This window comes from Varanus komodoensis, unplaced genomic scaffold (assembly GCF_004798865.1).
Source record: "Varanus komodoensis strain SLA01 unplaced genomic scaffold, ASM479886v1 scaffold11, whole genome shotgun sequence".
In the NCBI taxonomy this organism is placed as follows: domain Eukaryota; kingdom Metazoa; phylum Chordata; class Lepidosauria; order Squamata; family Varanidae; genus Varanus; species Varanus komodoensis.
In genome coordinates, this window is record NW_025335317.1 from 19,970,755 (window position 1) to 19,998,415 (window position 27,661).

Here is a 27,661-nt window from a genome sequence, read left to right on the forward strand (position 1 = left end):
GGAAAAGAGGAGGGAGAAGCGGCCGGGGGCATGACATATAAAATGAGATGGGAACATGTGCTCAGGTGAACAGAAAAATGGGAAGGAAACCATTTTTTTTCTGTTTTCTTCACTGCAATAGAGTTTTAACAAGAACTCTCTGCATGCTTGGAATATTTTTCTCTTCCGATGTAAAGGAAAGAGTTGATCATAACAAGTTCATACATCTGCTGTAGAATGGCCAAAAGGGTACTCTTAATCTTCACTCAGCATGGGATTACATTTCATGCAATCTGAAGGTTAACAGAGTCTATACATCTCTATATATGTGATGTAAAGCATGATAAAATCACCCTAAACCAACAGTTGCTGTTAAACTTCAAGAATTTGCTTTCCTTGTTGTTGGCTTCCTCTGTTCAACACAACTTCAGTCCAAAGACCCTCAAAGACAGTCGTTTACCTTTGTAAACCAAATCAAGGCATTTGCTCACTAATAAGCAGGAGCAAACCTATCCTGAGTTTGGTCATTTTATTTATTATTAAGACATTTTATGCCGCCCCATTCGCCGAAGCCTCGGGGCGGCTTACAACAATAAGTTAAAATACAAATACATTAAGTTAAAATACAAACATTAAATTATAACCTTAAATTAAGATGTTTGTAAAGTGTAGACATAAAGTTAAAGCACAAAAATAACAATATAAAATAAGTCGCCCTGGCCAGATAAAATCCAATCATATTAACAATTAAAATGACGCTTAAATAAAAAGGTCTTTGCCTGGCGCTGAAAAACAAATAACGACGGCGCCAGGTGGACCTCTCTGGGGAGCACATTCCATAGATTAGGCGCCACCGCAGAGAAAGCCCTCCTCCGAGTCCCCACCCTCCTGATTTCTTTCACGGAGGGTTCCTGGAGAAGGGCCTCTCCTGCAGATCTCAAGGGGCAGGCGGGCATATATGGATGTAAGCGCTCCTTCAGGTAACCAGGACCCAAGCCGTTTAGGGCTTTATAGGTCATTACCAACACCTTGAATTGGGCCCGGACTTCAATGGGAAGCCAGTGAAGCTGATGGAGAACTGGAGTCATGTGAACATAACGCCCAGTCCCCGTCAGCAGCCTGGCAGCTCTATTTTGAACCAATTGAAGTATCCGGACCGTCTTCAAGGGTAGCCCCACGTAGAGCGCGTTGCAGAAGTCAAGGCAGGAAGTCACCAGCGCGTGTGTCACTGTCGCCAGACAGTCGTACTCCAGATAGGGGCGCAGCTGATGAATCAGCTGAAGCTGAAGGAAAGCGCTCCTCGCCACTGCTGTTACCTGAGCTTCCAGTGAAAGCTCTGGGTCAAGGAGCACTCCCAGGCTGCAGACCTTGTCCCTAAGAGGGAGTGCAACCCCATTCAGGACTAGGTTCAATTCATCTCTCAGTGTGTCAATCATTTGGTACAGGTTCTACACTATGAACTCGGCATGTGACCTGCACAGCAGCAGAAATACTCATTGCTATGCCGAGGGAATCCAATGCAATTAAGATAGAGGGAATCCAATGCAATTGTTACAGGCAGGAGCTGTTGAAGAGCAGAGATGGAGACCCCAATGGGCCATATCTAAAGGGACAGCACGGAAGGCTTGCTGCCTTCATGCTCAGACAGAAAAATGCCGTATTGAGAGGTCAGAAGGAATTTTAGCAGTCTTATCCAGCTTGTCTAGGACAGAATGAATTCCACTTCAACCAAACTAGCCACTTCACTTGCTGTTACACATCTATGTTTATCCCATTTAATCATTATGGTAAGCAGAATGTAATCAAGCTGAAAATAATTTGGCATAGCATACTGAACACAAGCACTAACTGAATAAATTTTACTAATTATTGCCTATTCTTGTTTTGCTGAGGTGTCATCTTTCTGCCTCAAAATGCTGCAGCATTGCTGCTTAATTCTTGTTGTTAGCCAAAATGAATTTATTTGCTTCTCATGGTCATGGCTTTTATAGCTTTAATTTAACACTTACCTTAGTCAATTACAACAAGCTCTCTCTCTAATCCAACCATACAGCATCACCTTTGCTTGCTTTAACTGACTGACATACTTCTGTAAACTGTAAGGCCGACAGAAATCATTTTAGTCTCCCCCATGTTTGACTGAATGTCATAGTTTGCCTATTTTCTTTCCCCATCTATTTATACTCTTTTGACAGCTTTGTTATGTTTTTCTGAACAGCAATAATGAATCCCACAGAAAATTTGGTTAGCAGCTACAATCTTGATGTCAAAGATAACATTCAAGTTATCTCTGAGCTTTCCAGACTTAAGAGAAGCTGATTTCTCTAGAGAAAGTGCCCTCATAAAACAAACATTTTCATATTCAAGTTTTTTAAAACCACAATGTCTATTTTTGTATCAAAGCTAACTAGAATCTTATAGCTATTTACATTTTGTTCTAAAGCCTGTATTTTTAAACCTTCTTTCCATCACTGCCCGGAAATTGTCAACATGCGTAATGCCTTATTTTGCATGAGTTGCATTGTGAATTTATTCATAACGTTCTTCTTCCTTCAAATGCTGATTGTAGCTTTGAAGCAAATACTTCAGATCTATCTTATAAACTGTTCTTTACACACCAAAAGGCTTTAAAAGATTCTAGCTAGATCTAGCTACAATGTGAAAGCTGCTAATCACAGCAGGGTTTTATCTCTCAGGGTCAGGAGAAGTACTGCAATATCCTGGGAATGACTTGGCAATACCATTCTTCTGCAGTTGAGTTACTTGTATTCATCCTTCCCCGCATGATTATTTTCAGTTAAAAGTATGACTTATGATAGCAATCCCACTGAAAACAAGTATGGAGTAGTGGCTTAGAGAAGATTATCTCCATTTTAAAAAACTGGTCAACACCCTCTATCAGTTTCAGTTCCTCACCCAGTCCCATTCATATTGTTATTTTTTTTTCAGGACATTTAAAAACCTAAAAGACTGTATTAGAAAGAGCCCTCTTGCTTAGATGCATATGTGCAGCAGATATTTCCAATTCCCCCCTCTACTGCCCCAGGTTAAACTGTTGACAAAAGCCATTTCAAATGTTAGATCTTTGAAAGGAATCACCTCCTTCCTTGGGTTAGGTGTAGATTCATAGGTTCCACAAGCTGAAGAAGTCGTGGATTAGTATAAAAGGAAATTATTTTCTGGTGTGCTTTCTCTTCTATGATTGGGAATTTAATCAGACAGGTTGTCAATTCTTGCTTTCATTAATTTCTATCCAACCAATGGAATGGGAGAGCTTTCCTCTTGAGAATATAATGGACCTGCTAGGTAAGAAAGCTAGCAGCCTTTTTCTTACAGTGGTCAACCTTTGGGAAAGCCTTAAGCAGAACAGAGGGCAGCAGCTCTCTCCCACTCATATTTCCCTACAACTGGTTTTCATGGACATGCTGGTGCCTCTGATTCTGGAAGCCATACAGCCATCTAGACTTCCTGAGAGAAGCATTCCCTCGGAAGAAATCAGATGTGGATACCTTCTAAAATAAATTGACTTCCTGACTCTTTTATACATTTGCTCTGAATAGGCATGGGCTAGACTCCATTTTACCTAATGAACAAAAAAGAACCAAAGACCATAGGCCAAATACTACAGGGAGCATATACTGGTATTTTTATGGGTTTGCCATTATTTCATTATTTTCAGGAAAAACATACTTTTAATGCTTTGCAAAAATATTATTTCCTCAAATAAATCCCATTTGCTTCTTAAGGGTTTCAGTTCAGCCCACTCATGCCATATATGAGTCATGCTACCAAGAGTATTTCCCATATACATTTTGAAAACTTTTTTCTTGTTCTCATCAGAGTGATTTTAATAAAGTTATTTTAATATCTGAGTGGTAGCAACTGAATTGATTTTTTAAAAAATAATGTTTGGGTATTCCAGTACCCTTCCTTTTAATAATTACAACTGGCCTGAATATAGGACAAAATTCCTACTTGGCCATGAAGCTCATTAGGGCTCAGTGCACACAGAACACTTAACAATTATTGCCTCTGTTGTGCTTTCACCCAGGTTAAGATAATATGTGTAAGTTAAACCATGGGTTTTTTTTATCCAAGTAAGTCCAGTCCTGCAGGAAGTATGTCTGGAGAGACAGTGGTGAGGTTTGCTTGTTATCATGAAAGCAAGGGAATTCTGGGGAGGCACTGGAAGTGTTTTTAACTATGGTTTCCAGATGTAATACTTAACCTTAGTTAAGGCAAGTTATGATTTAACAAATTCACTTCAAACTATGGTTTTACCCTTTAGTTCATAGCCAATTTCTGACTAGGTCTAAAATGTGCAAAATATTGCTCAACTACAGTAAAGTAAAACTATTGTTAAGTGATGTATCCAGACAGCTTTGGGAAATTGCTTTCTCCTACCCTAGTCTGATGTGGCCTTTTATGAATTGGAAATATGATTTTGCTTTTGTTTTGCTTTTGCTTTGCTTTTGTTTTTATTTGTGAAAATGAAATTATCAGTTTTATGTACATTTAATTATTGGAATATTTGTTTTGATTGCTGTAAGCTGCCCTGAGAAACTTTTGCATATAGGGCAGGGTATAAATATTTTAAATAAATAAATAAGGGATGGATTCATTTTAGGGCTAAGCCCTAAGCTTCTTAGAGGAAGGATGGGATACAAAAGTGTTTGCACATGAAGAGAGGCCTTTAAACTCTTTTTCTTAACCATACTTTTAAAATGATTGATGATGGTGCCTCTGGGGAAAAATCTCTAATGTATAAAGAACAATGCACTCTCACAAACTACACCATATTCAGGGTTATCATTTTCAAATTGTGAGCCATGGTGTAGTTCTTTGCAAGTCTGGATCTTAGAGGTTAACCACTCAAATCATTTTGATCACAGTTGTTATCCTTCTGGGCTGCCACAAAGCTAGGCGAAGTTGAAGTTATTAACTCACATGAATGGGAGCTGCAGGATCTCTTTCTGTCTAAACTTGCATAGGACTGGACCCAATAACGCTCTGACCTTTTTCCCACGAAACCGAGGCAAGGCCCTTGACAAAAATGCTATGGCTTGCCACAGATTGCACTGATAACTGACTCCAAGGCAGAGCTTAGAGTGGGAGCAAACCTTCTTGTCGGATACCTTTTTCTCTTGTCTAGAAAAAAAATTAACAAGATATTCTTCAAGGTCACTCGATTAGTGTTTTAAATGCATTTCTGAAAAGGGTTTTACTTATTAATCTTTTTTCCTTATCTCCAGCATTTCTTAGTCTCCTGAAGCTCCAATACAAACTTTACATCTTCCTCTCTAAAGGAGCTGCAGGAACATGAATTATGACTACATTGCATTAATGTTTCCAGCAGACTTGTTAAATTGTCCTGTCAGCTCATGATGGGTCGTGACTAAAATTCTACATTCACTAGAGCTAAAGACAGAGGATATCCCACTATGCTTTGCCTGTATCCTGAAACAGTGATGATGTTTCAATGATGGGCAATTATGGGTCTCAAGAGAGTCCTGCATGGTGCAGAAATCCCAAAGCATGTTGCATTCTCTGATATGTTAATATTCACAGCCTTGAGGGGAATGCACAGCAATACTCGTTTCATTCGCCACTAAAAGCTCGGTCAAGAAAGGCAGCAGCAACACAACATGGAACCCACTGTGGTTCTCTTTATGGCTTGTAGCGACAATATACCAGAAATGCTGCTGCTAGGAGTGACTGAAAGGAATTATGTACAGGCTCTTGGTTCTTCTGAAAGCTTCTTAATGGATCACGTTAGTGTCACTCCCAAGGTGTAGGACTGCAACTTCCATAATTCTCACCAAAATGCAGCCAGAAATGATAGGAATCGTAGTCTAGTGCCTCTGAAGGACACTGTTTTGGACGACATATGTATCTGACATATTGAGTGCAGCTGTCATCCCCAAGCTGAAAGCTTTGTACTGCTTGAGCCAGCTGGTCCAGGCTGATACTTAGGATTTGTCCCTCTTCTTCCAAAATTACTCATAACTGAGTCTAATTATTGCTAGCACTATTGTGGTGGTGCCTGCCAAACAAAGAAGGGCCTTAAAGTTTATTCCATTCAAATCTGGCAGAATAGCAGCCATATCACAGAGGCAGAGCACAAGTTTTGTATGTAGATCTCTGAAACAGTTGTAGATTTAGATTGTTGTGGAAATATTTATGGAGCCTATAGCTATTTGGCCCCAACTATATGGTTTCTGAAGACTATAATGAATAAGTTTTTACTATTTAATATGCTACAATAAAAGATTCTCACTGGTTTGGCACTTCCTGTGACAGAATGTTTACTTAAAGGGAAACCCATGAGAGACAGTTGCCATGGTCTGGGGTGCAAGACAGAGGCACTGGGGTCAGGGCAGCAGAACCCAAGGCAATACAGTGTCCAAAGCCCAATAGCGAGGTTTAATAACAAGTCCTAGTTGTAGTCACAGAACAGACTGAAGTCAGGAACCGGAAGTATGAATCAATGCAAGGGTCAAGAACCAGGAAGACAAACAGAGCAGAGTGCAAATACCTTGAGGCAGGACAACTGGGCAGAGTTCAGGAGCAGTGAAGGTGCTGCAAGCAAGGCTAGGTGGCTAGGCAGTGAAGCAGGGTGAGATGAGACACGACGAGGCAAGCTTAGGTAAGACAGCACGGCGTGGCTGGCATGAAGCAGCCAGGCAAATCAGGACATGGCAAGCCATGGTAGTAAACAGATGCATCAATGGCCAGGCAAGGTGCAGGAGCTACACCACTGGGGTGAGACAGCAAGGCAATATACAGCAAGGCAGGAACCAGGTGCAGGAACAGACCCACAGCCCAAGGGAAACCTGCATTGCTGAGGCAAAACAGGATACATAGCAAAGGTCAGGCAAGATGCATACACGACTGAAAGACCTACATTACTGAGGCAGCTTTTGGAGGGAAGAGCCTGCTTTTATATAACTCCCCCAGATGGTGCTCATCAGCAGACTATGCATCAGCACTATGAGATGGGACTGGTCCTGCAAATACTGAGGTCATTCTGGTTCTTGTCACCAGATGGTGTTCCAGAGCAGCCCAGATCCTGACAACAGTAAGGCTTAAGTAGGGGATAGGCAAGCTGGTGCCCTCCAGATATTTTGAACTACATCCCCCCTAATTCAATTCAAGCTGCAACAACGCAGAGTCAGGCTAGATATAGGAAAAGCTTCCTCACTGTCAGAACAATATGACAGCGGAACCAGCTCCCTAGAGAGGTGTTGGGCTCTCCCACACTAGAGACATTCAGAAAGAAACTGGGCAGCCATCTGAGTGGGATGGTGTAAATTGGTGTCCTGCTACAGCAGGGGGTTGGACCTGATGGTCTTCATGGCGCCTTCCAACTCTACTATTCTATGGTTCTATGATATTAAACTTCAACAACTGCCCATGATGGTGGGAGCTGAAGTCTAAAACACCTTGAGAACACCAGGTCGCCTTATTCTGCCCCGGGGTGTTCTGAGAGCTTGCTGTTCTGTTCATGGAGCTGCCTGTCTGTTTCAAATAATTTGTCACAACAAGGTGGCTATAGTGTTTATTCTTGCCATTCTAGAACTTCAGTTGTTTCTTTGTGGAATAGGAATTCCTGCTGGAGCAGGAGAATGTGGGTGCAAAGAAATGCTTCTGTGTGCATTATGTTGTGTGATTCCCCTCCCTCTCGCAGTCTCATAAGCTTGGAATTCTATTTTCAAGCCACTTGATTCAGTTTCTTGCTTTGATACATGGCCTGCTGATGAAATAAAGAGGTTGCACAGGAGTGCTTTTGTGTAGCTGCTTTTGCTACAATACACAAAAGGATAGAGTTTGGGTGTTCTGAGGATTTGCTGCTTTGACTGCAGGCTACATTCACACTGCACAGTATAATCCATGGCTGTTATACCCATATTGTTGGGAGGGAAAGTAGAGGATGACATGATTGTGGTGTAATGCAGAGTTGATACGCAGTCTGCTAGGGATGGATTCCAGTAGAGAGGGTTTGTGAAGCATTTGATAAAAGAAATCTACTTGCCTTCATCAAATAATTTCACGCATTTAATTTCCTTCTGATCTCACTATTTACAATCCCCCACTACCTTATAGTCCTGAAAGCACCCAGTAGTACTCCATGTATCTGAGGGTGAGTTCAAGTCCACAAAACCTTATGCCAGAATACATTTTTAGTCTTTTAGTTGCCAAAGACATTTTGTTGTTTTTGCTGTTAATACAGTTTCTCTGAACTGATGTTTGTGCAGAAGATGGGAGGCATGCTGTTAGACCATATGAGAAGCAAAATTATGTTTTTTGAGTGTTTAAAATTTAATATCAGTTATAAGAGCTTCAGGCTCCCTCCGTAGAGTTGCTCTAAAATAAATATCCACGGAGGGTACTGGATAGATCCTGTCTCTACTGCACATGTGTATGAGTAGACACCGTGATGCAATGTACAGATGGCCATTTTACATGCTGCAGAGTCTTAATATGAACATATTGGCTTTGGGTGCACATGTGTCCTGCTTAGCTGTTGTGCCTGAATTGAAGCAGGGAGTCAGTCTGTGCCACTTTTGTGTGTGTGCTTGTGTGAGAGCTAGAGGAAACAAGCTAATACTTCAGTGTGTGTGTGGGGGGGGGGCAGGGGGTCTCTTTGTACTCTATCAAAGAAAATCTTGCATTTGTATTGAGTTCTCTACCATGGAAGGGATTCAGTGTTTTGTACGTTGCTGGCCAAGTGCGTGTCCACACAACAGTTGTGAGTTCAGTACTGGGGACAGAGTGGAGGACCCACCACCCCTGCTTGGGAGAGCTACCACCAGTCTTGGACTAGTGGACTCAGATTTATTTAATCTAAGACAGCTTTTTTATCTTGCCAGTTGAGAGAGAAGTAGCAGCAAGGGAATAAAAATGATGCTTTCCAAGGACCTTGTCCCTCACGAAGATTGTTCCCAATACTTCTTTCTTGAAGTTACAGTCCAATTCAAGCCATTTCTTGGCTTCAGTGAAGGGGGACATATTTTATCACAGCAGAACCAAGTCACAGAGGGTACTTTGTGCAATGAATCAACGCAGCATTTGGTCTACTTCATTAAAAACATCAAACACACTGTTGATGCAGGTGGGAAACAGGCCAGATCCTTGCCTTCCTCAGACTAAAGCATCCTAATATTTGGTTGCAAAATAAAAATATCTTCCCTTAATTGGTATTTATAGAATTTATTGGTTCACCTTCTTATTTGGATTTGGCGAAATATATTTTTCATTTCATTGCCCTGAAAGGCTTTGGACATGATACAGTTCAAATACTTCTTGCCCTTTATGTCTCCAAGGTCTTCAATGTCTCATTGAAAACATAATTTGCTTTCATTTGGCTTAGAGAAAAGTTTGTAAGCTGTCCATGGGAAATCCAAGTGCAGAGATAGGTATTCAAAATTTTCAATCATATTCACAATGGCTCATTATATGTATTTTGGCTGATGTTACTTACTAGTGGTCATATTACAACCCTGAACAAACCATATTAAAAATCGTGCACAGAAGAAACTTCTTATTTTCAAGAGGGTGATTGCTAGAATGGTAAAAGTCTCTTCATGGAAAAAAGAACAATCAGGATGTCTTACTGTATGCAGAAAGAAACTCTGGACTGTTGCATTGATGGAGAAGCTAAGAAAACAGATTCACAATACTAACAGCAATAAAGGCTATTAACGAAAAATGCATTTTGAGGTATCTTTCTCGAGCTTTGTGCATTACAGCCAATTACAATCAATCTACTGTGTACCCCAATTAATTTGGATTGATGTTGACTGCACATATTAATCCTATTCTGCAACTAACCACTGTATCCTGTGTTTCATGCAGCCAGATGTTATATCCTTCTGTTATTAATGTAAAATTTAATACCATTAAAAACACAAAGAAATGATTAACTGTCTCAATCATGAACACTGAACGCTGAACTGCCTTGCTAAAACAGCACTCAAAAGCCTTTCCGGGATACACAAAGTACTGCCATCTTCTGTCTTCCAGAACTCCAGGTCTTATTCTGTTACATCTGCCCACACAGACAACATGGAAGATTTGCACAGTACTGGGACAGTTTAAAAAATTAATGCTTACATCAGCATGAAATATGCAAATACTGGGTTTTTTATATTATCCATAACCTGCCTCCTCTATAATTCTATTAATATTTCTCTTACAGTCCAAAAGTCTTGCAGCCACTTGGGGAAAGTGCTAATTCTGCTGTAACGTATTTTAGGACAGGGAACAAGGCTGTACAGTGAAATTTAAGCTGATCTACTGTAAATCTTTCTTTGATTTATATCCCACCTTTTCTCTTTTCTTTTTTTAAAGCACTCAAGTATATCACATAATACAGTGGTACCTTGGCTCACAAACTTAATCCGTTCCTGGACTCTGGTCGTGACCCAAATTGGTTGTGAGCCAAGTTAAATTTCCCCATACAGTTCAATGTAAATAAGGTCAATCCGTTCAGTAACTATTTTTTTAATCAGAAAAATGTGATGCAAAGTGACAAAGAACAACAAAGATCGCGTCCATCTCCCTACCCACCCCCCAGCACGACCATGAGCGCACCAGTCATCCCAGCGCGCTGGGGGGGGGAAGAGACAGGAGCGATCGTGGCCGCGCTGTGGGGGAGAGATGGGTATGCTCGGGGGGAGGCGAGCACCATCACGGGCATGCTGGGGCGGGGGGGGGGGGGGGAGGGGGGGGAGCCCGGGTGGGCCCCTGGGGGAAAAACAGGACCAACCCCCGGCCCCCCCCCCCCCCCCCCCGCCGCCCAGCACGATCACGGCCATCTCCCCACTTGGAGATGGTGTGTGGAGACGGCCGCAATCACGGTCGCCACCAAATGCAGAGTTCTTGACCCGAGTCAATTTTTTAATGAAATGTTTGTTCATGACCCGATTTGGTCGTTAACTGAGGCGTTCATGAGCCAAAGTACCACTATACTACCTGTCCTGCTTCCAATCTTATTCCCATAACAAGAGCCCTGTGAGAATTAGGTTGGGCTGAGCATCTGTGACTTGCCCAAAGTTACCCAATTGGCTCCATGGCTGAGCGGAGACTTGAACCCAGATTGCCTGAGTCCCACGATCTTAACTACTATGCCACACAGGTTCTCATTAGTACCATCGCAAACAGTGCATGAATTTGGTATGCCAGTACGTGATTTTGCCTGGGACTGAAGATGGGAAAACAGGACAAACTATATTCTATAGTAAGCGCTGCAACTAAAGTGCACAAAAAGGGTCTAGTTGAGTTGTGTGACAAACACACTGGGCACTGGAGAAGCTTAAACACAACATTTTCCAAGTAACCTAGAGAAAATGCGGTCATAAAAAATCATGTTGCTACCCCAATTTGTCAGTGCTGAGGACTGAGTTACAGCTGAGCTAGACACAAATATTTAAGAGGCTAGAAACTAGGATATTTTAAGATACACTGTGAAAAGTCTGTCTTAATCTGGGTTGTGAGGTGTACAAACATGATGTTCTGTTACACATCAAAAGCACCAGCCAATTAATGTGATGCAGCTCTTCCTAGACTGTACGACTTGAATTAGCTTGTGGGAGTTTTGTTCCATAGCTTATTTTGTATTAGAATGCACACAAAAGAATGTACTGTTAATGGTGCCCCATGTAAAGAAAACTTCTTGCACATAAAAAAACCAGCACAAAAGGAAGATGGCTTGCCTGCAAGCAGTCCTATATGTGCCACTTTCTACATGCAGGCAGCTTAAAGGTGGTTTATGATACAGTGGCAGAGAATCAGGGTGGATGGTCTGCAGACCTACGCTGGCTCACGACTGAAGTTCTGCTCACCCCATTTTACTATAAAACTAACAAAACATCTTAAGAAACTTAAGAAAGGTGTGAAAAGGAGCACATGCAAGATCTATCTTTTAAAAAAACAAAAATAATTTGAAATGTACAAAATGCTCTATACCTTTATCAAGAGATGCTCCGGCCATGTGATAAAAACTTAATGCTGTATCCACGTCATTTATATTTTTCAAGAAAGTGAAGAAGTTCTCTACCTCCTCAAACGTCAGCCCCTGAAATGGGATTGGAAATATCTTTAGATTTAAATTAAGGATTTTAATGGATGCACAAACCAAATCGCAGGACTATTATGTTTTAATTTTCATATTGGCAATTTGTTTTGTGATACAGCCCCAACTTGTTGCCCTTAACTCACAGAACTGGCTAAACTGGAAATTAAAGAAAAAGCTCCGTCTCTCATAATTTATTTATTTATTTATTAAAACATTTTTATGCCGCCCCATTCGCCGAAGCCTCGGGGCGGCTCACATCATCACCATTAGTTGCAAATTTGTTCCCCTTCTATAAAATCAAGATAGAGATAAAAGCTGAACTATAAAGATCCCTCTGCAGTGGAGAATGTCAACATAGTAAATGTGTAGTTTCAACTGTAAACAGTGAATTCGCCCTCAGGGGGAAAATAACATGTCAAAATAAAAGGGTTCAATTTAGATCTTCACATTACTGGTAACATCTGCTATAACACTGCTCGAAATGTTTTCTGTAATATGAACTGCCTTTACTCAGGGGTAAATCATACAAATAAAAACATTTTAAAATCCCAGGAACAAGTCCTACTATGCTAATAATTCTTACAGATGAGCAGAAGCTTTTTATGCTGTAAAGAAATAATTAGGTAATTCAAAAAGCCCAATTTTTCAACATTCAATACCTGTTAATTATGCCTTGCTTTGATGTCAATGTACTATGCAACTGGAATAAGAAAGGCAAAGAATTAACTCCAATCTATGATATAAATTAAGGATTTTAATGAATATACCATTTAGAATGATATACCATTTAGAATGAAATGCTTTACATTCAAGCCATATACTGTATTATCATAAAATCTATTTCTCTTAGAAACACAAAAGAAATGAGTAGTTACGTACAAATTAAAAGCTACTTGGTTTCAGCAATGTTCTCAATGAAATATGACGATTCAACCGAAGAAAAGAAAGGGAAAAAGAAAAGGATCCTTTTTGTTCAGCACAAAAAGTAAGGACTTTGGGGTCAATGCAGAACAAGAGAGTTCACAAAGGGATAATTGCTGCAAAATATCATCTAAGTAATACCAGTTTGACTACATTAATGCATTTGTAGTAATCAAGTACATGTTCCATACATGAATAGGTCATCTGCATGAACTGGAGTTTCCTTGCTCTCTGTGAATTAGCAAATATTCCGTGTGCCCAATGTGGAATACAGGGGTCCACTCTGTAACACTGAAAACAGAGGGACATGTGGCCAAACTACATGTAGTGGAACACAACAGAACTTTGCACTTGCCTGAAATACCACATATCTAGCTTTTAAGGAAGTCAGTCCAACCCATCTCATGCTTTTTGATTTATCTTATTGGCTGAAACTTGTAGCTATTACATCATATTTGGCCCATGCTGCAATTAGAAGCCAAGTAGCATGGCTTCAGCTCCAAAAAACTTTTCTTTAAGAACACTCTCTGAAAAGCTTTAACCACTAAAAGAATGGAACACTTCAAATTAAGTAGCAATATTGATTTTTAGCATTCTGGAGAACTTCCAATTTGAGAATGGAACATTGGTATTTACCAAGAAAGTTCCTGCTGGGTTGTTCTGTGGAAGACATCCAGCAATGGGTCAACTCCCACTATTACCAAGGAAAATGGAGGGACCATGTGATGGATTTTTGAGGACTCTATTGGTCCCAGGTTCCATCAGTGGCTATTGCTCAGAAATAAAGAAAAGCAGAAACTCTCCCAGGTATAGTCATGAGAAGACCCACAAGGACACACAGATTAAAGTGAAGATGGGTATCAGACTAGAGTCCTAAAGAAGAAGGACCAATGTAAGGGTAGCATGGCCAATTGCTGCAGAATTGTGCATGTACAGAAAAAGGAGAAAATGAGGGTGTAGCTGGGATGCCATCCAAATGCCAACCCAGAAGGAATCTTCTAAGTACCAATGTTCTGCTCCCAAGGTTGGTGTGAGGAATGAATCCCACAATGGGGTACAGCTACCATTTTGGGTAGGAAGATTTACAAATTAACAGTCTGTGCTGCAGAGATATATGTGTGGCATTTTATGTCTGATGGAAGAATCTGGATTTTCCCAAATTGCTGCCTTGCATATTTCAGCCAAGGATGCACTGGTGCTTAAAGCAGTCAAGGTGGCTGCTGACTTAGTTGAGTGTGCTATAACATGGGGAGGTTTGTCAAAATACAATGGATCCTATACCAGGAATATACATGTGTGCAGCTCTCTGGCCCAGGGGTCCTCAATCTTTTGGGATACATTTCAGAATTTAAGAAGTGGCTGTGGGAACCACCACGAAACGTCTAATCAGTGCACTGCCACTTTGATGTACAGATCTTGGCTATGTCTTATGCAGGAAAACCATTTGTCTCAAGTCTATTGGACACTGCAATATCTCTTTAATAAGGTATTTTTTTAATTCAGCTAACTGCTGATGGTGCTTAAAAACACTTCTTTTAAACGTAAGTTTGGCAGCATCTAGTACTTGCTTCTTTTTGGGCAGAGGTTATTGCTCACATACATTTTGTACTGGAACCATCTTTAATAGTCATCAATGTACAGACTTGTTTTAAATTATTTATTACTTAATTTCATGGACATTAAGAAGTGATTGTTATAAATGGATATTCAGTGCACTTTTGACAGCTTAAAGACTGCTATTATAACACAAGAAAGATTAACAGTCACCTCCTATACTGGAATGGATTGAGGACCTTAGAACACTTTCAGTATTTGGTTGGGTGGTTTAAAGCTGCCATCTTCAAATGGATACTTGTTTGGATATTCAGCTCACTTTTGTTGAAACTTATAATTGCTAGAAAGGATTTATGCATATCATACAAATCCATGTAAGTATGCTGAAAAAAAGGGAGGAAAGTTTGGGTGCCCACAAGTGTTGTACCATGGACCCAAGGTAGATCTGGGCAGCTTATTTGTCCATAGCTGTTGGGCGAAACGATATGAAGAAAGAAACTGATTATCTAAGGAACGGGTATGTTTAAGGTAGCTTCTTAATGCCTGTGTGCATCCTTCTCCTGTAATTGAGATGGATTAGGACATAAGGTGGGTAGGATCAGTTCCTGAGTTCGATGGAATGAAATATTAACTTTAGCAATGAATGCTGCTCTGTCCTGAGGATTACTGTGTCTTTTTGAAAGTTCACTATTTATATATTGAATTGTTTACTTACACAAACTGTTTACTGAGAGGGGTGATATGATGACATTCTGCATGCAGAAGAAATTGCTATTAGGAATAAGACTTTTCAAGACAACTTTCTAAGTGGAACAGATTTAAGTAGTTGAAATGAAACATCTGTTAATGCTGTGAAGACCACATGTAGACTCTGTAATGGGAATCTCTGAATCATGCGAGGCCTTATTAGAGAAGTTCCCTTGAGGAATCTTTTAAATGAGGGTGTGCGCTTAATGGAGGACAGCATGGTGTCTGCGCAGTGTCTGCATCTTCCTGTGCCAAGTGCTGGATTTTAGGCCCAAATTGCGGCCTACATGGAGGAAGAGGAAAAGTTCTTTGATGCCTGCTGTTTGGGTTCTGATCTTTTTTTCTGCAGCATGTGAAGAATGTCCTCCAAATGGTGTTGTATTTGCCTATGAGGGATCTTTATGGAATGCCAGCAACATATTGATGACTGCATTGGGCTATCTTGCAAGAGATGGAGTTTCTAATAGCCTTGTGGCTAAGGGAAGTCATCCTGGATCTGGGTGAACACCTGCTGAGAAGAAGGAAATTCACTTTCTGAGCAAAGAGTGATGGCTCTTGATAGCTTTTGATGTGCCAGGCATAGCTCTTTATTGGGTGAAAAGCAGGGACAAACAGACCAGGAAGTGTTTAGGACCAAGAGAACAATGGAAAAACAGAGTACTTTTCTGTGGGTGACAGGAGGAATTAACCCACTCTATTAATGCTAACCTGAAGAAAACAGTGTGCATGCTCAAGTCAAGCGCAGACCCCACTGTTCTTAGTGGAACTTGTTCCACAACAGCCTTCCATGTGTTGAGTTCTATAGAAAGAATTCAAGAAGGTACATAATGAAACACACTATAGTATTCAGGTTTGGAGGGGAGGGGAGAGAGGGGAGGGGAGGGGAGGGGAGAGAAGAGAAGAGAGAAGGGGCACTATCCAAAACACTTTTCTAAAGTATTGAAGACTTCTCTCAAAATGAAGGGCTGATTTAGTGTCCCATGTGATAAACATATCAGTAGCCATAATGTGAGTAACATGGAACAAATTGCTCTGCCATTACCCTAATAGGATGTATCCATTACTTTTCTGACAAACTAAGATCTCAGTTGGACAGGTTCTTTGCTAGATGGCAGCTACAAGGATAGGCCCTGCTTAATTCAGAAGCTTAGGCTTATCAGGTGTCCCCAGCCTTTCTTACTCAGGTGGCACAAGGGGATTTTGAGAGAATATTGTACTAGGGGCTCTTCCAAAATAGGTAGGTGCTCTTCCAAAATAGCTCCTGCAGGGTGTGTGTGGATAAACTGCTGAGACTACAGGAAAGGCAACTTGCCCCCAAATCTTGCAGAGCGAGGGCCCTCAGAACACAAAACTCTTCTTCCAAACTCTTTTTTCTTTCAAATAGAGATGGTGCTGGAGGGCGGAATAAACTTCGCAGTATGCCAGATTCTCATTTTTAATGTTAAAACATCTTAAATGAATACAGCCTGACTAATACACAAACAGGTGTCTGAAGGTGCAGTGGAGACGGTAGGCACCATTTTGGAGAAAGGATAGCCAGGTGGCTCACCTAACGCCACGAGTCTAGGTGATGTAACTGAATCAGAAGAAATAAATGGGCTGTATGAAAGGAGATGCTACCATAAAAATAATCTAGTGAGCTGTGAAATAGAGATGCCTGACCTCGACATTTCTTCCAAAGTGTTCTTATTGTCACTTTCTGGCTGGTAACAAAAATGCAGTGACATCAATTTACTGCAATGTATGTAGTGAGATGGATGAACGACTCTAGCATCACTTTCCAGGACCCAGGAGATCAACAGAATGGCACATCGCCAGCCCTTGTTGCTTTAATACTATTGCTAAGTGAAGGGCGCCCCCCACCCCCTTCAGATGTTTAAGTTGGAGGAAGGGAAGGATGCTACAAGGCAAGATTAGGGAATCAACAAGAAAAAATCCCTTGTGCCGTACTAAGATCCAAAGTCTGAAAAGCAGGAGAATGCAATAATATGATTATAAACAGAATTAGGTTAATTTGTATGCTTATTTAAATGCCATTTCTGTTAAATGAAACTTATCAGAAATAAAAGGGACATCAATACTCCAGATCAAAACATGTTATGCAAAAAAAGTGAAACTTTCATGTATCTTTTCCTTTCTGACACTTGCCATATTATAATTTCTATCATGTTGTTTTTAGTAGTTTTGTTTCTACCAATATGTAGAGTATTTACATTTTGTTTTTTTTCCCCTGTTAAGAGCTTTGACAGAAATAATAAATACTAATGTAATTTACTAGCTGTAAGCCCAAGGAACAGAAGCAGTAAATGATTATTGCAGCTAGCTGTGGTCATTAACACTGAGCAGAATGTGTGGTTTTATTTATTTATTTAAAATATTTCTACCCCATCCTTTACACAAATGCGTCTCAGTATTTCTCATCAGTATTTGCATTACTGTGCAGTTATGTGTAGTATGATATTGTAAGCTCACCACTTTGAAATTATGGTGAAAGTAGTGTCTAAATCTGATGATATAGATATAGATGTAGATATAGATATAGATATAGAGAGGAGGGATAAATAGATATTACATTTTTATACTGCCCAATACTCAAGGCTCTCTGGGAGGTTAGCGAAAGTTAAAAATACATAAACAACAAAAAATAACATAAACCAACAAAACCACCACAACTGCACATATTTTATTTATAGACAGACAGACAGACAGACAGACTCCTAAGTTGGCAAAACACCCAACTTAAACAAATAAACGGGCCAAACCATTACCCAGATGAGGGAATTGGGCACAAAACAGCAGTGGGAAATTGCAGAACTAGACATTCAGCAGTAATTACTGCATTCCTACATGCAAACAGTGAGAAGAAGAGAGCGCTACTTAACCTTTTTATTATCTTCCGTTCTTCCTTTGCAATCCCTCTACTCAGCTGGATACCTAAACGTGTTTCCTGGGCAGTGATGTCATGGGGACAGGACTTTGGAGCAGATGTTAAGGGGACCATTCAGACGTCATGTTAAGGGGACCATTCAGAAACACAGCAGGACCGCCTTGCCAACACATGTAAAGCAACCTGATAAGACCATTAACCCCAAAGCTTAAATTACATAAATGCACCACCGATCCTGGAAAAATGAGGAAAAGTGACGGGGGGCAGCAGGGTGTGGAAGAAATGTAGCAGCCAGTTGAATGGCCTCCATCTGCCCTTTGTTCTCTTCTTCATCAGCAACCTCCTCTGTATCACATAATGCAGGGAAACTGAGAATTATGACCCTTATGTTTGTCACCAACTGTTTAGTTCCACCTGCAAGTGACTTTTGAGACTAGAAAAAAATGAGGTATTATTTTGCCTCTAACTTTTTTAATTTAGCAAATAAATGCTACTGGATGAAGTATTAATAAAAAGCCAAGCATCTGACAGATGCTCTAGATATCATACTAGAAGCCAAATTCTCTCATTTATACCAGAAATGTAACTATCCAGTGCAGCTGCCATATCAGGTTGCTAGGATTTTGCTGTATAACTAACCTTGTAGATCAAAGGAAATTAAAAATGATTCTTTTTTGGCATTTAAAAAATATAAGCATTAAGAATGAGATGAAATATGCTATTTCAATAAGCATTTTTTGTACATGCTAGCCTTGAAGGTAGGCAGATGATAACAAAAATTGCTTTGCAAGGACAACCAAATCATGTGGACAAATACGAATAAGAGCAAGCACCATCTGTAATAGAAGGCTTCTCTAATGTAATTAGTTACTGTATAGCTCTCTGCAGAGCTGTCAAAAGTTTGCTGTGTGATGGTGAACATTAACTTCTATTCATGCATCCCTTTTATATGTGCTAAAATTCATTTTAAAGAACAATCTGTTCCAAAGTTATGAATGATTAGGCCTTCTATAAAGAATCTTGAGCATTTTGTGACTCTGCATCCTCAGATACTGTGTAATTTATACAGTGCTTTCTTGTGAACACAGCAAATTTTGGATTACCCCTTCCCCAGATGGTGGCCATCAGGTGCTACTGTGGATACAGATTAACAGCAACCACAGTGGTAGTTACACCACTCCTGAAAAAGTCACATCTGGATTCAGAGGATGTAAATAATTATCGACCTATAACCAATATCCTCTTCCTGGGCAAGGTGCTTAGGCAGGCCGAGGCCAGGAAACTCCAAGCATTCCTGAAGTAAATGAACTATCTAGATCCATTTCAGTTGGGTTTTAGGCCTGGGTTTGGAATGGAAACTCCCTTGGTCACCCTGTGGGATGACCTTTGCCAGGAGAGAGACATGGGGACTGAGACATTTTGTGCACATCATGTTGTGACAATGTCAATCAAATTTAGTTCAATTCTGGGTTTTAAACACAAGCAGATGCAGAAAAGTCAAAGCAGGGGTAAATACTGCATAAATAACAAGCTGGCCAGTTTTTATTTTAATCTGGATCATACAAAGGGAAGTTTTAATTCTTTCTTTACCTGTCAACCCCCCCCCCCCGACTGTTCAATTTCATTACAACAAAAGTACTTATTAGTTTTCATTAAAATCAAGATAACCCTCTCTCTGGTTGTTCTTAAAAAATCACACACACACAACAAAACTAGGCATGGTTGCTAACCACACAATTAAAAGGGCAGAGAAAATTTTAATGCAACAGAAGGACTGGTTCCCAATTTCTTAGCCTAACTGAATGCCTGTGACTGCAAGAGCCCTAAGGGCACCAGCACAGTGTCAAACCCACTACCCCAAATACCTTACATGCAGAGGAACAGTAAAAAAGGAAAAAAACTGGAACCAAGAGAGAGTTCTGCTTTCTGCTTCATAAACAAGGCATACAACTGCCCAATAATGACAATATCATCCAGGAAGTATTAGAGTAAAATAAAAGGAGAGAAGACAGCTTCCTGATACAAACGAACAGGGAAAAAGAAATGCTCTGACTAAATCACAGAAAAAATTAATAGCAAGAATGATATCCAGATATTAGCTGATAATCAATGATGCCACACATGCCATCATAGCTAAAGCATGTGGGGACTGCTGTCAGTCGTGAAAATAACATGCATTAGTTGCACAGGAAGAAACAGTCTTTCTTACAAGCTATTCATGAACCAGAGTTCCAGTTAAGTACCAGGAATCAGTATTATTTGAGAAATATATTATTGATATCATAAAGCTAAATGGAGCTTCTGAGGAACTGAAGTAATCATTGACACTGAGACTATTTCAAACGGTTGGGATGGTTAGCCCTAGTTTGGAGAAGCACATTTGTCCCTTGTAGGTTTCCTTGCAAAATCATTCAGGCTTAGAGCTGCCAGGAAGAATATATTTCAGGCACCATTAGCTTCCACTGGCTTTACAATCCAAAAACCACTCTGCAAGCATCTGCATCAGTTCAGTAAATGTGGTATGTGCTGGCAAACTCAGATAAGCAACCCATAGCCGAAGGTATTTTAACGAGGCTGATTAAATCTGAAGGAGTCAGTTTTTGGCTCGATCCTGTTGTGCGTGTGGCTTGCTGGCACCATATGTACCTGCAAGCATGTTTAATGGGCAGCTCCACATGGCACACTGTGAGCAGGTCAGATACAGGCTAATCTATACGGAGTGTGCTAATGCGCAGTCTAGATTTTGTTCAGTGTATAATTTGTTAGTACATGCCTAATATATGAGGTAACAGACATTAACAAGTAACTAAGTTAGTGCTGGGCCCAAGCTCAAGTGCGGTAGTGATCTGTATAGTCTGAAGACAGAATCTTATCAGTAGTGGTCTAGAAGGGTTTCACACAGTACTGATGCCTATGTTTGCACAACAAAACACCCCATCATGGAAGATGAGCCCACAGGGTTCACCCATGACAACTCATACCTTATTCTAAGGGTTGTTGTACCCACAAGGTTTGAATATGTCATTCAAACCTTGGTGCATATTCCCTGTGAAGGAACTATGGGGAGGCATGTCAAGAAACACCTTTTAAAGGCAACTGGCTTTTTGACAGCTAGCTGACTTTTTGACAACTAGCTGTCAAAACTGATGGGTCTCATAAAAAGGAGGTGGCTCACACTTTTCCATGTTTCCAAGCACCTGTAGTTTCAGGAACAAGTAGTAAAGTGAGCACACCCTTTGGGACAGTAGAATGCAAGACAGACGCACGCACGCACGCAAATGAGGCTCTTGCTGAGATGGGGTTGCAAATTCCACCACCCCCTTTTCATGAGCTTATCACTTGTGCCTTCCATTTGGCTTCACTGCTCACAATCAAACAACATTCAATCCAGCAGACATTTTCCTTGAGAGTAAGCCCCACGGAACACAGGTGCACTTGCTTCTGAGTCATCATGCACAGGAATGCACGATTAATGGCTTCAGCTTTCATGTTGATAATTTCATTGATCCAGGTGCCTTTTACCACTTTTTCTCCCTAATCCCCCCTTTGGCAAGAAATCATGGATATCCCCGTTTAGACACTGTTAGGGCTACTCTGCTTACATCTGTATACCACCCAATAAATACTATCTGGGTGGTTAACAACAACAAAAACAACAGAAGCTACAATAAAAACTTGGCATATAAAACAATTTGTGCCTCTTGCTCTTTCTTTAACTTGCTGTCTATCACTCCGTTGGCTTTTTCCTGAACCACTATTCCTTTTATAAATTCTTTCCAATTCTTAGATTCTTCATTCCTCCCACCATTTTGTTTATTAACTCTTCCTTACCCTCTGTTCTCATTTGCTGGCTCCACTGTCCCCTAAACTATCTTGTCCCAGGACTCCCGGCTTAACCTCTTAACTAGGTTAGTACAATTGAGCAACCTACTGTGAACTTCTGGCTTTATATTTAATACTTGGAATCGGACTGAAGCAATTAACAAATGAGGAATGGTTACTGAATCCAGAAGCAGAGGTCCTTTACAAGTTCTTATTTTGGTCTAATTGTTGTGTGCAGATATTGGTTAATCAGATTTGGAGCACTATGCTTTCATAAGCCACTGACATGACACTCTTGCACTGTCATAACCAAGTGCTTTCATTAGCAGATAAAAAGATGCCCTTTCACTTTAGGTGCTTCTATTCAAGGTCTCTTAGCATGCATTGTTTGGCAGGGTTCCAACCTCTTTTTCTTCAAAATTATGAGCCGAGTTTCCATAATTTATTTTCCTCACATAAGTTTATAATATATATGTGACAAAGTATGCAATCATTTTGGACAATTAATTCAAGGTCGCATCAGTGGGTTATACATCTTTCTCTGGTGAATTCAGGCACAAAGAGAAAGAGACCAAAATGGGCACAGTGCTACAAATGTTAGGTCTGAATGCATAACCACCCTTTTCAATTGCCTGGTATGCCCAGGTGAGGGCAGCTGCTTCTAGGAAGGCTTTTGCAATGCAACTGCCCTGCCTCATTCATGGAATTTTATGGGAGGTCTAGACAAGTGATAGAATTCTGTTCAATTTGCAGCCCTCCCATGTATTTCCTATTGCTTCTGCTGTCTCCTGTATTAACACCAAAGAAATAAATAGTAAGGAAAAAAAGAAGGAATAACTTAACTATTGGGTGTTAGAGTCAGGAGTCCTTCATATGAAAGCTCCTGTTCATCCATGGAATTATTTCTCCTGTGAATGGTACCCTACAATCCAGTGAAACATCATTTGTCCTCACAGACATTATAGCTTCTTCATTTCCCTGCCAAAAGGCTACTCACTTCTCCATCCTGAAAATGCTTCTTGAGCTGTTTTAGCATAAGAGTGAGCTTCTTAGATTGCACTCCACTGTAAGCCAATAGCATGCTGCCAAACTGACGTTCCGTGATCCGGCCATTTACAGGATCATGCCTTTCAAACTGCAAGAAAAAAAAGGAACACAATTAAAATAGCTGCATTCATTCACATTCAGCACAATGCATAAATACATTAATGGCATTTATACAGAATTCCTCTTCCCTCTGAAAAAATACACCAATCAGGAGAGACAGAGGGAAGTAAAACCATCACTACTTGTAGAAAAAAATTGTAATTATAATGAAATCTGTGACCTGTTTCACATGTAAGGACCACTCACAGTTTAATCTGTGGTTTGTTACCTTACTCAGTGTTAATCCAAGACTGAACAAACTGTGGGTTGCATTAAATTCCTGGGTTGTTTGTTCCTGTAACTATCACCTACTCTTTCCACATGGCTTTGTGGCACGGTAGTACTGGAAAACAGAGCAACTAAGTTTTTTGACCACAACTTCCTATCACTTCTGTAGTTTGATGAAACAATCCACAATGCTGGATGCAAATGTAACAAAACCAATGGTTTAAACAACCCAGGGTTCACAATCTAACAACAAACCATGGGATCTCTTATCTTATCCTAAAATTCCAGGTTTTCAAACAACAACACTCTATGTTCTGAGAGCATGTGCTGATAGAATGGTTTAGGAAAACTTTAACTAACTAACTAACTAACTAACTAACTAACTAACTAACTAAATAAATAAAATGGATAATGCAACACTGCATACTGATATAAACCATGGTTTAATGTTTTGTGCAAATGCACCCTATATTTTTTGCATTAATAATAAAAGAACTGGTGTACTTTATCTTCCCTCTACCTGTTCTAGTCATAGGAAAGTATATATGAGAGGGAATGGGGCGGGAGGAGATAAACCTGATGCAACATTACCTGTAATTAATGCAGGTTTTCCCATAAGTTTCTCACTTTCCAAGTTAGCCTTTAGAGCATACTATCCTCAAATATTCAAGTTTTTAACCACACCACAGCAGCTAGAAGGCATTTCAGTCAATATGAATATTGTGATAATGATTATCATAGTTTTAGAAACAGAGAAATATCCTTCATGATCCACATACCAACTGTAAATAGCAACATTCTACCCTCCTGGGTACAGCATTTGCTGAAGGGATTTTTATGTTAAAATTTAGAGATACTGATACTGCATAAGCTGCAAGAGCAGTAAATATTCAAATTAGACATTTTATGTGGATATTAATCAGTTAGGCACTTAACAACTTCTCTGTATATTTAATGAAAACCCTGCAGGAACCTTCTCAAATCACTAAGAGAGGTACAAAAAGGTTTGCTGAACTATGATTGGCAGTGGAAAGAAGGAGGCAGAATTCTTCATCCCTCCCCATCTTAAGATTCTTAGAATATTATCTTGTTATCATTTTGTTAAACAATCTCTAAATACTTTAAAGCAGTGGTGGACAACAGGTGGATCTCCAGATATTCTGGCACTACTCCCATCGGCCTGAGCGAACACAACCAATGCTGAAGGATCATGGGAATTGTAAAGCAAAACATCTGGAAGGCCACAAGTTGTCTACTATAGAATGTATGCTTACAATGGCAACCTCTCTCTCACAAAAGGCAATTGCAGGACCACTACCTCAGGATGGATCGGAATCAAGGTGTGGGTGGAGATGGGAAAATTTCCATCCCATGCCATTTTGCTGCTGGCAATCAGCCTTCCAAAGGAGTCATCTGTTGCAAAGTAGGCAAATAGCAAGGCTAATTTTCAGCAAGAAAACAAGGAAGGAAAGGTATTACACCGAAGAAAGAGAAAAGGTAGTATCTGAAGAAAGCAGTCTCGTTTATAAAAATGCTAGCCATTTAATTAAAACATGTCAGATGACAATGTGAGGTAAACATTTTTTTGCCTTCAAATTCCTCACTTTTGTGTATTATTGTATTATGTTCAACTAGAAAGGTATAAGAATCTCTTCAGCATGTAGTAGTCCAAATGGCTACCAGTTTTTGTTCTAATACAACTGGCCCCTCCCAATAAAATGCATAAATGACGCACATAGGAACATTTTTAATTTAGCTGGAGAAAACTGAGCAATGGGCTATGTAATCATGCAGCAATTAAAAACAACTTTCTAATTCCTTTTATGCTAAATACATTCACTTTTGCTATACTGGAATCTGACAGAAGTCTTGATCCACAAAAGCTGCAATCTACATTTTTCAAACATCCAATGCTTTCACAATTCCCAATAGCCATATAAACATGTTGATATTCATTTTATATCCAGAGTTTCTAACAATCTTCCATTAGGTCTTGATTAGATGCTCATATTCAGCTAATTATTTTCCCCTAATGTCCTTTATTTTTCAGGAAGTAAAGCATTATTAGCACACCACAAAGGGATTCAAAGCTGCTTTGCTTGACAAATGACTGAAAATGGTTTTATCATTAGCTTCTAAATGCATTTGAATGTTTATACACATGTTAAAATATAAAAAAACAAGTTTCTTTACTTTTCCAATACATTACTCCAGAAAAGAAACCTGATGAAATTACACAAGTGTAAGTGCTAGAGTAAAGAAATGACCATTCCTTCAGATACTTTCTTACAAAGGGGGAGCATAGTTTAGATTAGGGGTTTAAAAGTGGGACTTCCCAAAGCCTTTAATGCAGCTCCCCATGGGGACCCAAATCCCCCATCACTTCTAAATTCCACCCCCGCTTCCCCAATCTCTACCATATATTAGAGGTGAGCAAGCCCTGGATCCACATGCTCCTAGGGTAGACACCCAAAGGCCAGAAGCAAATTTATATTTACCCAGATAGCTCATTGGATACACTGGGAAGGAGACTGCAGGTTTTGGGACAGGGTACTGTGCCATGTTGTGTATGGCACGTATTTGGAGAAAGCAATGCGAGGATAAATACTTGCTTGAGACTGGTTTCCCTCTGAGGTTGTGCAGAAACAAGCAGAATGGCCTGTTTAACTGCTTCTTTCATATCATGCATGAGGCCACTGCATGGCTTATCTCACTGCTAGTTTATAACTGGGACTTCTGAGGCGACTAAGACACAAGAAGAATGGTATGTGTGTGCGTGCGTGCGTGCATAGATGGTTTATTGCAAATGGAAGGGGAATAAGTGAATGCACACAAAATCTACATGTGCTGAAGTGGGTTTTTTTTTTTGCAATGTACAGTAGTTAAGGAGTAGTCACTACATAACATAACAAGTGGCATGTCATGTTTTGATATTTTCCTCACAAATTACGAAATAACACATCACCTTCTGCAAATTTTCCAATAACAGAAGATTTTGCCTACATACTCACAGCAACCGAAACACAAAAAAGTATTCTCTCTTAGTACCCAGAGCTTTATTTATTCTGAGATAATGATGTCAAAATATAGAATTGAACTCTTGGAAAAGAAGTATTTTTTCAAAGCAAGCTGCCAGGAAAGAGCCACTCAAAGAAATTTAGAATACCAACTGATTCAATCTTTATCTACTACTTCTCTCTAAGCCTCCTATGCATCACATAAAAACTACTTAAAACAGCCTTTGAATACACCAATATAATGTCAAAAGACGGTTTCCTAAAGATCTCCATGTTGATTATATCCTATCTTTTGAAACAGAGATTTTGAAAAGAAAATTGTTCCTAGAGTCTTTTGAACAATGTTTGTAAGTATGAGAAAATGAAGAGACATTCTAGTAGTGAATCTTGCTTTTTTATTAGTCTCCATTTAGACTAACAGCCTAATATTAAGCCCAACTATCACAAAAGTAGCCATTAGCACCTGAAAGGAAATAACCATGACTCAGGGCAGCCTTCCCCAACCTTGTGCTTCTCAGACACATTTGGACTGCAACACCCAGTGTTGCAATCACAGTCAATGGTCCTGCTGGATAGGAATTCTGTGAGTTGTGGTCCAAATGCCTCTGAAGGCTACCAGGTTGGGGAAGGCTGCCCTAGGGCATGGGTGGAAAACCTCCAGGTCGTAGGACTGGTCCAAAATGCAGGGCTTCTCCATCCAGCCCATGGAGTCTCATCTCTGTAACTAGAAAAAAGATCCTGAGAGGGTGAGCACTGCACAGGGGGACTGCAATCAGAGACCAGGGCAGGAATGTGAGCACACGTGAAGATGGGGACTTGGTTGGTATTATGAGTTGTCCTCTCATGGGAAAAGGGAGCTGCACAAATGGGAGAGCCCAAAATGGCCAGGATCAGAAGAACAGACTCCTCCCAGTGCCAACTGAATCCATTCACATGCCATCTCCACCTGTTTACAAAGAAGGAACCTCACTCAGCTGCTCCCAAATAAAGTGAACCCCCAACTCACTCCTAGATTGATCAACTAAAATACTATCTCCCTAAGCTTTCAGCAAAAGGATTTTCCATTAGTATTTTACTTAGTTCCCTCACCTACAGGGGAGAAAATTTACCTGGAGTTATAAGCCCCAGAAATACAGGAACTCAATGCTGACGAGGTGTTTTTCAAACAGATTCTTGCCTTCACACAGCCAGGATCTTTGTGGAATACTGCTGTATCATTTTGACAGGACTGCATAATAACTGAAACTCATTCAACCAGGTGCAATTTGTCAGTTGATCTGACAG

The 27,661-nt window shown here is 40.1% G+C and overlaps 1 protein-coding gene across 4 annotated transcripts in view; it reads right to left on the reverse strand.

Moving 5' to 3' along the window:
• Nucleotides 1-27,661, reverse strand: part of MICU1 (mitochondrial calcium uptake 1) — a 156,277-nt gene that overhangs the window by 17,379 nt on the left and 111,237 nt on the right. For 3 of the 4 annotated variants that reach the window (XM_044420532.1, XM_044420531.1, XM_044420534.1), the window contains 2 exons: nt 22,984-23,121; nt 11,947-12,055 (listed from right to left, as the gene is read on the reverse strand). In XM_044420532.1, the coding sequence (XP_044276467.1) occupies nt 11,947-12,055; nt 22,984-23,121 (247 nt within the window). Of the gene's footprint in view, nt 1-11,946; nt 12,056-12,714; nt 12,756-22,983; nt 23,122-27,661 lie in introns of those variants that run through there. The other variant, XM_044420533.1, reaches the window with a different exon arrangement.